This window comes from Miniopterus schreibersii (assembly GCF_964146895.1).
Source record: "Miniopterus schreibersii genome assembly, chromosome: 2".
Taxonomy (NCBI): Eukaryota; Metazoa; Chordata; class Mammalia; order Chiroptera; family Miniopteridae; genus Miniopterus; species Miniopterus schreibersii.
In genome coordinates this window covers 137,195,121-137,208,211 of record NC_138102.1, presented here as the reverse complement: position 1 = coordinate 137,208,211, position 13,091 = coordinate 137,195,121, and the positions used below count along the sequence as shown (strand labels likewise).

The 13,091-nt window shown below is 42.0% G+C and overlaps 1 protein-coding gene across 27 annotated transcripts in view; it reads right to left on the bottom strand.

The window, feature by feature from the left end:
* Positions 1 to 13,091, bottom strand: part of R3HDM2 (R3H domain containing 2) — a 142,974-nt gene that overhangs the window by 21,838 nt on the left and 108,045 nt on the right. For 13 of the 27 annotated variants that reach the window (XM_081130294.1, XM_081130278.1, XM_081130271.1 and 10 more), the window contains 6 exons: positions 12,746 to 12,886; positions 12,191 to 12,299; positions 9,114 to 9,209; positions 6,193 to 6,224; positions 6,041 to 6,094; positions 1,430 to 1,662 (listed from right to left, as the gene is read on the bottom strand). In XM_081130294.1, the coding sequence (XP_080986420.1) occupies positions 1,430 to 1,662; positions 6,041 to 6,094; positions 6,193 to 6,224; positions 9,114 to 9,209; positions 12,191 to 12,299; positions 12,746 to 12,886 (665 nt within the window). The remainder of the gene's footprint in view (positions 1 to 1,429; positions 1,663 to 6,040; positions 6,095 to 6,192; positions 6,225 to 9,113; positions 9,210 to 12,190; positions 12,300 to 12,745; positions 12,887 to 13,091) is intronic. The other 14 variants (XM_081130275.1, XM_081130279.1, XM_081130286.1 and 11 more) reach the window with 3 other exon arrangements.

Here is a 13,091-nt window from a genome sequence, read left to right as displayed (position 1 = left end):
GTCGACCTAGGATCCAGACGATCAGGGTTCGATTCCCGGTTAGGGCACATGCCCGGGTTGTGGGCTTGATCAATGACTCTCTCATCATTGATGTTTCTGTCTCTCTTTCCCTCTCTTTTCCTCTCTCTGAAATCAATAAAGATATATTTAAAAAAAAAAAAAATCGCTGGAGGGCCAGAGAAAGGCAGGTATGAAAATGAGACTGAGAAGGCAAACTAGAGCCAGGAAGTTATGCCATATTAAGTAATTTGGATTTTACTATGCAGGGAATGTAGAAACATGAATGTTTTTAAGAGGAGTGATTTTATTAGATCTATGTTATAGACTAGTAAATTGGCTCTAAAAAGGGCTGAGGATGGAAAACCAGTTTGAGGGCTAGTGTCATAACTAAATAAGAGAAGATAAAGGCCTGTATAAAGGCAGAGGCATAGAATTAGAAAGAACGTATCAGGGAAGGGCAACAGAGACCCAATAGTCAGAGGCAAAAATTTTCACCACTACTGATGTCTTCTGAGGATAAGACCTACAGAACTTCTGGGATGAGAATCAAGCAATTCTTCATATGCAGGAGGATGGTGAAACAGAGGTCCACTGGGCATAAAGAGTTCAATATCCCTCTGCTAAGAGTGCAACAGGAATAGATGGAGAAGGATACACAGCAGATTAGAAGAGCTAAAGGGTCACTACAGGACTGGGACGTGGAACATATGCTCCTTCTCAGTGACTTAGCTCCAGACAAACAGCCATGGAATTATCTCTCGAGGTTCTAGCCTATTGGCTGCTACCAATGAATTACAAATAGCTAAATTCTAAGGGTTCCCTCTGCTCTACAAACCCTTTTTATAATCTCTGAGGCCAAAGAATGAAAGCAGCTATCATTCTCATTTCAAATGTAACCTGAACTTGGGCTGACAGATGTACCACCTCAGTCAGAAATCAGATAAAATAATCTAATCCCAATCAGTTTTTTTCAATTAGGAAAGAAGGTCTGGAAGAAAATCAGAGAGGGAACTCAAAAGGACAATGGATTAATTCAAGAAATCAAATTTCCTCTCATTTAGCTGTGCTAGGTTTCCAGGATACAGTACTGGGACAAGTGTTTTGTTAAAAGTAAGTATCAGCACTAGCAGGTTTCGCTCAGTGGTTAGAGTGTCAGCCCAAGGACTGAAGGATCCCAGGTTCAATTCTGGCCAAGGGCACACACCTTGGTTGCAGGCTTGATCCCTGGCCTTGGCCAGGGGCATGTAGGAGGCAACCAATCAAGGTGTCTCTTTCACATCGATGTTTCTCTCTCTCCCTTCCACACTCTCTAAAAAGCAATGGAAAAAATGTACTTGGATGAGGGGGGTGAAAAAAAAAAGTATCAGTGATGTTTTATAGAAAACAAGCAAGAAATGTTGGGCATGACAGAGGTGAGAAGTTGCAGTACCTGGCCTGGAGATCCTTCCTGCACTGCCAGCTTTACTGTTCCCAATGCTGTCACCCCGAGTGAGGATAGAGATTCCACTGAAACTGCTGGCTTTGGTGACAGGGGGCCGCATGCTCCGAACAGAGCCATCAGAGTCTGTGCTGCTCCAAGGCCGTGGCTCCAGGGATTTGAGTTCGCTGTCTGTGCTGCTCTGGCGGCTGCTTGAGGTGCGGCTTAGCCCCTCACGGTTCCCCCTGTAGAGACCACAGTGGTCAGAGTATCCCCCACCTACTACTTCTGTAGAAGGGCTAGGAGAGAGTTCATTTCTATTCTTTCAATAACAAAGACGGGGTGAGGGTTGGGGAGAGGATGGACACTGACTTCTTGTTAGTTGGCTGGCCCACTAAGAGTTGATGAGAGCAGACAGAACAATATCCAGTATAGTAACAAAGAGCACAGGGGCAAATCTGGAAGACAGTGCACTGGCAACTAATTTAATACATTAGACCAGAGGTGGATGGGAAACCACATACATGATGCTGAGATTGGCTGTAGTCTCTTCCTCCCAACTCCCCATTGCAGGGACCCCATACATGCAGGAAATAGTGGGAAGCAGAGGGGTACCATCGCTTTCTGGGAGTTCTTAAAACAAAAGGACTCCTAGAAGTTACTAGTGCTAGAAGGCAGGAGTAGCCAATGACATGGATAAATCCCACAACAGGACTTCCACATAACAGGTGTCTAAGTCAGGAGAGGTGTTTCTTATGACCACTGTTCCAGGGGTGGGAAGAAGAGTATAGTGGACTAAAGGGGCACCCTGGAAAACTCAATCTGATAGTCTGGATTTATCTAACCTGTTTTGTGGAAGTTCTGTGTTGGTATCTGAATTAGTTCCAGGATCTCTAAGGACTGAAGTCCTTGGCATGATCAAGCAAATATTACCCTGGGGCCCAGGATGGTAAGCAGCAGGGGGAGGACTGTGTCTAGCTGCCTCCATATTAATAACCCCACTGTCCTAGGCAATGCTATGGAGAAAAGGGATTCATCCTCTCATATTTTGCTCTAGAAACACCAGGGTTATCCTGATGCTCTAAGCGCTGCTTGTGTCTATAAATGGCTATACTCAAGATAGATAGGGTTGGCTTGAAAGCCCTAAGTCTTGAGCTCTTACAGCTTCTTAATCAATAAGCAACCAAGAACCAGGAATTTTCCTTTAACATCTCCCATTCCCAACAACTAATGACCTAAGGAAACCAAATGACAATTAGAAAGATTTTGGTAACTGAGCAAAATTCATAGTAGCTTGAGCTCCCTCCTTTTCACCACCATTCTACCCAAGGCAAATAGAAAACCCCATCCCAATCCCCTTAGCTTCAAAGACACTAGGCTCAGAGTTATTCTAATATTGAAAGGTATTCCTTAAGGGGGTAGTATTAAAGAAAATACCTTTCTTTATAGACTATCTGCTCCAAAGGTACTATAGAGAAGATGGGCAAGATATTTGCCAGAGTCACTATTTTAGTTGCTATCTAAGCCAATCATGGTGGGATAACAACACACTGGCACAGCTGGTTAGGGACATGCCATTTCTTCTCTGAATCCCAAGTAGATTTATACAGAACCTCAAAACTTATCTCTATATCATTAGAATAGAGGAAAATATTCCTGGTTCACCAAAACTTTACCCCTTTTTCTTGGTGATGTAAAAGTAAAATGGGAAACAAGAAAGAAGTATAAAATCAGGGAGTCTCAAGGAACAGAACCAGACCTTAAGTGAGAGCCAATAGTCTGCCTCAAAGGACAAAGGCAAGTCTACTGAGAGGACTTAATAAAGATGTATGTGTGTGTATGTGTTTGTCGGGGTAATGGGATATAGCAGTCACAATGGATGAGGCTGCTCATTAGATACTAGAGCTTGAATTTTGCAAAAGTCCTAATGGTCTTTTATACCTAAGTCAAACACTGGACTATCTATTAGGACAATTCTGCCATTTACTTTCTCTTCCTACCAGAGGACAGTGAATGAGTCAACTTTAAACCAAACAACCTGGGAAGCTTGAGCCAAAGTGGCAGCACTTCTGTACTTATCCATTTCCCTCACCTAAGACAGTGATGGCCAAACACTCAAAATTAGAGAATCTAAGCAGAGTCTTGGCCAGGAAAGAGATTAGTTTTCCTTCCCTACGACCACACCCAACCTCTAGTCAAGTCTTTCCACTTCACTAAAACTAAAGCAGTTAGGGAAAACTACCAAAATCAATTCTGAGCACTGGATTGGGTTGTATATGTTAGAGATGGGGGTGAAGGACAAAGAACATTTACACTTCATACTCCTGTGAAATCAGAGCTCACTTAGTTTTTACAAGTAGATTTAGTGCTGTGAAAAGTCCAGTTTACTGTGCCTGGCAAGTGAGTAGAGAAGTCTGTGGAAGAGGTAGCAATAAATATCAATAACCTTCATTGTGGCTTATTTATCAGTAGAGTAGAATCTTTCAAAGGATTGGGAAGCTGCCATGGTTACTGCCAATTGTGGATGAGGAAATCTGGTATATCAGTTTTTGTTTTGCAAACTTGGGAATAAAGGTATAAAGCAGTTAGAGAAGATCAACTTCTAATCATCAGAGTTCTGGATTAGTACCCAAATAGAGAGAAAGAAGTACCCCCTTAAGAGTTCATGGAACTACATTTAAATGACCTAGATCTTTGCCCTAGCCAGTTTGGCTCAGTGGTTAGAGCATCAGCCTGAGGACTGAAGGGTCTCAGAGGTTTGATTCTGGCCAAGGGTATGTACCTCGGTTTCAGGCTCAATCCCAGTAGGGGTGCCTGTGGGAGGCAACCAATCCATGTGTCTCTCACATCCCCTCCTTCCGCTCTCTCTAAAAAGCAATGGAAAAAATATCTTTGGGTGAGGATTTAAAAAAAAAAAGATAAATGACCTAGATCTCTAATCAAAACTCAGTATGGAAAGCAGCAGCACAAAAGAGGTCTGGATAGGAGAGGGCTGCACCTGTTCACTAGATCCTTCAAGCTATTATCTGCAGTTTGATACAGTTTGATGCTCCGCAGCACTAATAAGGGCATCATTCTTAGCAGTAAGTCTGAATTAGGGCTCTGAATGGAACACTACTCAGACAGGAAGGGGTGACGCCTGTAGAGAGCTGGTGTGGTACGATGAAAAGTACACTGGACAGAGTCAGTCCCAGTTTTTCCACTAATAGCCATGAAAACTTGGGTTGGTCACCTAATGTCTCTGCTTTTGTTTTCTTTCATGTAAACCAATTTACCAAATCAGGACACTGAGACAACTCAATCAGCTACAGTATACTTTAGCAACTGTCTGTCAAGCATTGTGCATGAAGTCACACATAGAAGTTAGTTAAAAACTCCTGTTCATTATAGGTATTCTGGCATGATTTTTGACTCTGAAGTGTACAATATGGAACAGGGATTTATTTATTTTTTAAAAAGGGGACTCTATCTCGACCACCACTACCAATGCAGAACCCTTTCTGCATGGGGCTTTCAGATGGAACTAAGGGTGGGACAGTCTAGAAAAAAAAGTTCAGAGATACAGAAAGGGAGATAAATCTTCCATCCCAAGAAAGGAAAATCTCTCTATCCCAATCTCCAGAAGGTTTGACTAGCTTTAGAAAGGATAACACAGAAAGGACAACTGAAGTACTGGGGATGAGAGCTCTAACTAGTCTGTTAGTCAGATCCTATCAAGCATAGGATTCAAACAGAGAGAAGACCTTTAGAAAGGGATAGACATGAGTCCAGGTATTAAATACTTAGGTTTTCTGTGCTCTATAGTTTTTCTACAGTAAATGGGAAGAATATACTTAAAATGGGTTGGTGCTAGGATAGGGTTCTAAAGTAGTTCTTCTCTCATCACCACCTTGTGTAATCTGCTGGGGTAGAACAGAGAGACTGAAATAAAAGAGAGGTTCTCATGACTGCTTTGTGGAAAATTGAGAATATTAGGTACAGAGAAGTTAATATAGCAACTTTCACCAACAATTAAGAGCAAGTCATAGACAATAATATAAAGGGCATGCTCTAAAGCCCTTATAAGGCAGACAAGTCCTTTGAGAGATCCTCATGGAGCCTCAGAAATCGATGGGTGATCTTACCTATTACATTGTTCCAAAGAAAAAACTACATAGACAGAGGTGTCTTTATATGTGTTTGTACTATTTTCTCTTAAAGATACAAAACATTCCCTATGCTGGGTCAGAGATAAGCTCTTCACATCTTTCCACAGTTTCAGAAAAGGTAGCTTAGAAGACACACATTCTTTTACCTTAATATGTTGAGCTCCTCCAAAAATGCCCAATTCCAGCAAATTTCTGGGAAGAAACAGTACCTATCCCATACAACTATTTGGTCCCCTTCATCACCTACCCAGGACTTAAAATGAAATCAGCAACAATAAAAATAAAGTCATTGAGCAGAAGCTGTTTTTCTTTTTTTAATGGGGAAAAAATATCCAATGTTGCAAAAACCACAAACTGAATTATTCCACAAGCAGCCATGCATGGAGCAAACTCACTCCGCTGAAAAGATTACAACAAAACAAAACAAAACAAACAAAAAAAACAACAAGGAAAGATATAGATTACACAGAAGTACCTAAAAATCTGCCTTCTCTTGTGAGAGCTAGAAGAAAAGGCTTCTTTGGAGAGTCTGTTGGTTAACATCAAAGAAAAGCATCATTACAGGATTATATTAACCTCACTGACAAAGCTCAATGAGAAGCAGGGAACATGCTAAGTGGTACTAACCTGATGTCATTTAGATATCCGTTCTGGCCAGTCTAGGTGAGGGGGAGAAAACGGAAAATAACTTATAAGAAAACAGCATGGCATAACCGAAAAGGGTGTCCATGATGCTATGAATACCCAAGGTCCTCAAACCAAGCTCACCCCCCAACAGGGAGAGAGGGAGCAGGGACAGGATGACCCACACCCACACACCCAATCTGGCTTCTCACCTTTAATGGGAAAGAGCATTGATCGTTTTTAGCCTTCCCAGAGTGTTTAAAAAGAGAGGTTGATAAAGGTAGGAGTAGGAAAGAAGAAAAAGGAAAGTATTAACCTAACTATTATTTCCTTTTTAAGCTCTAAATTTATTCTTTCCAGAGGTAAGCTGAGCATAATAATTGGTGTGCTTGGTCCTAAAGAGTGTGTTCAAAGGAAGGAAAAAGGGAGACAAGAGAAAGAAATTTAGCTTTTTGGAAATCATCCTCAATGATTATTCCATTTCTGTCCTCTACACTGGCCAAAATGAAAGACATTCTGACCTGAGACCCAAGGAGAGTAAGAAATTGGGGAAGCAGGTACTTTTTAGAGCCTAGAAAAAATGAGAAAATTAAAAGCCTGAAACATTCCATTTGGGGATCATTTCCTGACAAAGCCACTGAGCTGAGTGAAGTAAGCATTATGGCGGACTCCCAAGCCTTAGAAAAAGGTACTAAGAGTGTCCAGCTGTTGAGCAGAGTGGGCTCCACACAGAGCAGAGCCTATATGGGGCACTTTTCCCAATACATAGCTCAGGTTCCAGAGAAGGCTGCATCATCAGCATTTCCATCCAAACACCCTTCTTGCCACTTCTCTTTCTTTTTGGCCTGCCTCTTCCTCAACTCCACCCTTAATCATCTCCCTTTGACTGGCCAGGTTCCTCTCCACATGGGAATCTTTGCAGTATGGTGGGCTTTGGCCATTTTTCCTTATCTAGACCTTCTGAGATTCCTGATGCCTCTACTACAGACGTAGGAAGTGCTGAAATGAAAGTGATAAATCCGTAAGGATTTAACAAAGAACGTGTCTATTAGTAGAGGCTTGAGAGACTAAAATCAGGAGGAAAAAGGAGAGAAGAACTAACTTTCGACTTTGTTATGGCTGTAGGTAAACATATTCCAATGTTGTTCATAATTAGCTCCAAAACCCTATTAAAAGTTGCTTGTACTTCCAGAATATCTGTGGCTTTGCTAATGGCTGGCATGACCAGACAGTCATTTTACATGTGTCAGTGAAGCAGAGGTGCACATCACAAATCGCTATGCTATGATGCCACTGGTACTTCTTAATCTAAAGAGCTCAGAGCAGAGCAAGCTACTGAGAGGTAATTTACTTTAGGGGTTAAGTGCATGGACTCCAGCCAGACTGCCTGAATTAAAACACCAGCTCTTTCACTAACGGTGTAATCTTAGGTTACTTAACCTCTCTCTGCCTCAGTCCCACATTTATAAAATGAGGAAAATAATGTAACCTACCCCATAAAACTAGTATGAGGGTTAAGTAATTTAAGTGCTAACAGTATCTGAAAGACAGTAAGCACTATACAGATAATTGCTATTATCATTCACCAGCCTGTTCTGTTTACAATTTAGGGTCACCACTGGCCACAGCCATGTACAAATGACCTCTTTCCCTTCATTCCAATTGGTTTGCAGGTAAAAGTTAAAGAACCCTCTTTGGAGGATTATCCAATTATCCTGACTGGATAATTGGAGGATAGAGTTTTCTGACTCAGAATGGAAGTCTATGTAACCAAAAGTAAGAAGATTCCTTCTTTTTGGACTTTGGGCCAGAAGGTTTGTCACGTATCTGTCCCCAGTAAGGATCCTTGGAACACTTGGGTCTCCTGAGACAATGGAACAAGTTCATAGAGGAGTTCAGTTTTCCTGAAGTTGGAGACAATATTTTTCTGAGCTAGGTGATGATGAATAGATGTGTGTGTGTATGTATACAGTCTTCTTGACGGAAGGGAGAGCGGGGAAATGGGAGGAGAGTAGTGTCCATCTAAGTGTATTGATTAGAACTGGCCATGTTTTGACAGTGAAGGGAGGCTGGCTCTTCCTCCTTTGTTTGCTAATTTGACTGTAAGATGGTGCTGTTATCTGGATCCTACATTTCCTGGAGATTTGTTCCTCCCTTGCTTATCCACAGCCTTTCCTAAATTTCTGCTATATTTCTCTTTAGTCTGGTAGGCAAAGGTCACCAGATACAGGAGTATCAAGTATATTTGATATGGCCCACAATTCTTAAGAATAAAGTTGCCAAAAATGATTCACGTTGGCTTTTGGCCCAAGGAGCCAGTCCTATTCTAAGAAGCAAGTTAAGAAATATAGAAAGAAAGAGACTTTATGTTCAGGTAGAGACTGGAGGGGATTAGTGAGTGGTACATTCTGTGCATATGGAATGTGGAGATCAGAGAATGGATGCCAGATCTGTGCTCTAACAATCACCAACATATCCTAAAAATGAGGCTGGCCAAACAAGATAAATGTATAGGCTGTGTGGACACTAAGTCTTCCACTTAGAAGCAAAGACGCCTAAAATGGATAGTGGAAGTGAAAGAGGGTAAGCGGGAAGAGGGTTTTGACAGGCAAGATTCAGAGCCCTTCCATAAGCCCTGCCAAAACCATTTCTATTTTCAGTCTAATCATATCCACCAAATTCAGCCACTCCACTTGTTCTCTTTGTATGCCATACAGCAGAATGTATTAAAAAATACAAATAAAACTCTGCAGCTTCCTAATAAGCCACATTTAATTTTAGAGATCAAATCTGGGGATGGTTGATTTTGGTTAAAAAACAACAACAACAACAACAACACATTTATGGAGGGTTCATTCCATTCACAGTTCCAAAGATTAAGAGCTAAAAGCTATGGGCTGACAACTCTCAGAAGCTACACTTACCTCTCGGGCAAATATTCTCTCTCGGACCCTTTGATATTCCTCCTCTCTCTCTTCTATTGACTTGCTCCTCCTTCCATCCTGCAATGGAACTCTGATCTAGATCGATGAGCAGAATTAAGCTAGTTAAGTTCTCCTCGTACTGCAAGCTCACTGCACACCAGCAAGGAAGAGAAACCGGGAGAGTTTATAGTTGCCATTAAAAAAAAAAATGGAAAAAAAAAGAAATAAAATTTCCAGTGTTGGACAGGTTTCACTGGGTACATCTGACCATGCAGTTTGGGAGATCAGGTTTTCTGGATGGTTGGGGCCTCTCCATCTCCCCACCCCCACCCCCAGAGTATCAAGAACAACTACTGTTTATAAGGACTGGGTTACTTCCTTATAGTAATCAGGTACTCTCTAATCAGTAAGGATCAAGAGAATAGCTGAGGGAATACACAGCATTGCTCTGAAGGGAAAGCAAGGGACAGCAGGAAGCTAGAGAGGGAGAAGAAACATGTATTTAGCACAGCTGAATGTAGAGAAGAGTTTTACAGATCTAACACCTGATATTATCTCTTCTTTAGTAACTAGTGAATGCCATGCCTGAAGATCCAAGTTACAGACAGCTTGGCAAAGAGGGCCTTGGAAATAAAATCCCAAGGGTGAAGCTAAACTCAATGCTTAAGAATTTATTTTTTTCTCATCTTAACTGTAACTCCTGGAGGGAGGGTGAGAGAAATTACAGAAATAGAGCAGAAAGAGGACAGAGCAACACAGAGGTAAAGAGAAAGAAAAGGAGAATAGAATAGAAAGAGGGATGGACAAAGAAAGGAACAGACAAGGTATGGTGGAGGGAAAGGGGAGAGAGCGATAGAAAGGGAAAAGAAGGAAATAGAGGATAGGGAACCTTACATTCTCTGAGAAATGTAGTGAGGTAACTAGAGGGATGGCTGAGCAGATCACCACCTCTGGCTATCTACCATCTAACTCTCCAACACTGTCTTTTCCTCTCTTGGCCTGTGAGTTGTGAGCACTGTCCTGGGTAGGGTGTTATAAAGTGTCCTTTTCCACACTGCTCTTGAAGGCAAGGAGCTCTGAGGGAGATAACCCATCAAATGAATGTAATCAGGTTATAAAAGATTCTGACTTTCACCCTAGCCGGGTTGGCTCAGTGGTTAGAGAGTCGGCCCACAGACTGAAGGGTCCTGGGTTTGATTCCGGCCAAGGGCACATGCCTCAGTTGCAGGTTCAATCCCTGGTACTGGGCCCCAGTCGGTGTATGACGGGAGGCAACCAATCGATGTGTCCTTCTCTTTCACATTGATGTTTCTATCCTCCCCCCACCCCCCCGAAAAGCAATGGAAAAATATCCTTGGGCAAGGATTAAAAAAAAAAGATTCTGACCTTCAATTCAGAGGCTCTGAAAGCTTCGGACGAAGCAGCCAAGGAGACTGCTGCTCTAGGCTGATTTTCCTCATCCTCACCAAGGTAGGCATAACTTCAGGAGTATCAACTTTTGACTAGATTTAGTTCTCACTAGTCTTAAGAACCTAAATTCTACTACATGTCCTTTTACAAATCCCATTCCAAAGACAACAAAGGACCTTACAGTGCTATACTGTCCTTAGCCCCTAGCCCTGGTAAACCAGTGGTAGAGTAGAAGGAGCATAATGGGCTTTGAGGTCAGGAGGGATCTCAGCTCTGCCACCTCTGAGTAACGTCACTTCAGGCAAATAACATCTCTTGGACTTAGTTTTCTTACATTTAAAGTGGGCCTAATAACCCCCATCTGCACTGGGGTGTGGAAAAGATTAAGAGGTAATGTATATAATGTGTTAGGAACAGAGTCTAGCTCATTGAAATAGCAATTACTGTGTTTATTATTAATATCACAGACAGAAAGTGTACAGAGCCTAACCTATTGTGGATCAAGCCTGAAGCTGAGAGATGAAAAGTTCACAACAGGGACAGATTCTACTCTGCCCCAATGTGCCTCGAGGCCTGAATAATTCCTGATCCACAGACAAAAGGTTTTAGGAAAATGGAGAGAAGGGCATCAGGATGGAAAGGCTCTTTCTTGGTTTTTAAAATTTGTCTTTTTGTATATTTCATCGTTTTCAATCAGACCCAGCATGTTTGCCCACAACAGATAATGGCACTTTTCTCAAAAAGACTCCCTCACATACTCAAGAAACAAGCAGGAAAAGTCCTGGTCTCAAGACCATACAATATCCTAAGAAAACTAATTTGACTCTAGAGGCAAGATATTATAGTTATCATTAATTACTGAGACTCATATTGGTGCTACCCAACCTTGCTTTTCAAACCTTAATCCTGGTTCTCCACCTAACCTCCTTTGTAGGCCAAGCAGAAGCAGGCTTGATCTAAACTCTGTATGTGACTAGAAAACTAACCCCCAAATAAACACTTACTATCTAAAGGGTGGGCTCAAAGTCAGAGGAACAGCCAGGCCCGTAAATGAAAGAATGGGGCAGATTGTTCACTTCTCATTTCCATAGAAGTGGATCAAAAAGGGGGTAAAACGGGGTTCCCAGCATCAAAAGCTAAATTAACTCACTCACCTTGGTGAAAGGACTTGGGAAAAGAATTTGCAGAAAGGGATCAGAAACACCTTTATAAGTGGGTAAATCAGATCACAACTTTGCCAGTTCAAGGCTAGCCCTGAGCAAGGATAAGAATGGAAGTGGAATAAAGTAGCTTTGGGTGGTTCCCAAAGAAATCTCTAACTATTAAAGAAAAAACTAATGAAGCCATCAACTGAATCAAGGCTGAAACAGGGAGGGACCTTGCTTTGTCCCTAAAGGATGTGGAATTAGAAGTCAGTGGCAGAACCAGGGAGTTCCAGGCCAAATGAGAAAACCCAGCAAACCTCAGCACCATGTCTCTCTGGGGCTAAAGGGTGGCATTCAGCTCAGCAAGTGTAGTCAACCCTCAACATTAAGCCAAAGCCAACTCAGTATAGCTCAATATATTTTTCCATATTTTGAGTTTTCTCCATCCCACAAAAATTCTTCTGCCCTCCCAGTTTCTCTTACTGCAATCTCTCTCTATGCCCACCCTTTTCCATTCTTTACCTGGTTATCATCCCGGTCCATACTGGCATCATCTCTCTTGAGAATGAATCTCTGTTGAAATTCTGTATTCTTCTCATCTTTTATATGTTCTGAGAACCTCTGTTCAGGGCTGGGATTGGGAGAGAAATGTGGGAGGGAGGGAAAAAACCCTTTTGTTAGGAAGCAGAACTCCTAGTACAGGTCTCTTAAATTCCATAACTCCCATTCACGGGATTTCTGGAGTCAAGCATTCAAAAAGCCACATGAAGGTTTTATTGAAATCCTCAGGGTCTGTTCTTTATACATCTATAACTTGTCTTCCTCCAGAGTTATACCTGTCCTATCAGTAAAGGTAAAGAGAGGCCAGGGGCCAGTCTTCACAAAACACCAGTGCCTCTAGAATCTATATTCAAGGCCTCATACGAGTGAGCAAACAGTAGGAATTGATAATTTAGCCCCCCACCTCCCCCACCTCATCCCCTCCCTAGAAAGAGACATCTTGATCCTAAAACCTTCCTCTTCCACCCCAGAGGCTATCCCAGGAAAGCCTTCCCAACCTGTGGTTTTCTCCCTTACATTCTTGTGTTACTGGTTTTGTTGATGATGACAGCTTTTCCAGTTTGATCAACATTGTGGTCCATCCCAAAATAGGCAGCTACCCGGTGTAATAGCATCCGGTGATATGAGGTCATCTGAGGGAACTTCTTGAACTGGTTACTGAAGGGAAAACCGGGGGGGGGGGGGGGGGGGGACGACGACCAAAATAAGGATAAATAACAGCCAACTGTAATTTTTTTTTTTTAAAGTATTTAAAGTGGGGAATTTCTTAGGAGAAACAGACATATTATAATAGAACCAAAAAGATTCTTTCAGCTTCTTTAGCTACAGTATTTTATAGATCACTGTGACCCACTATACTCAT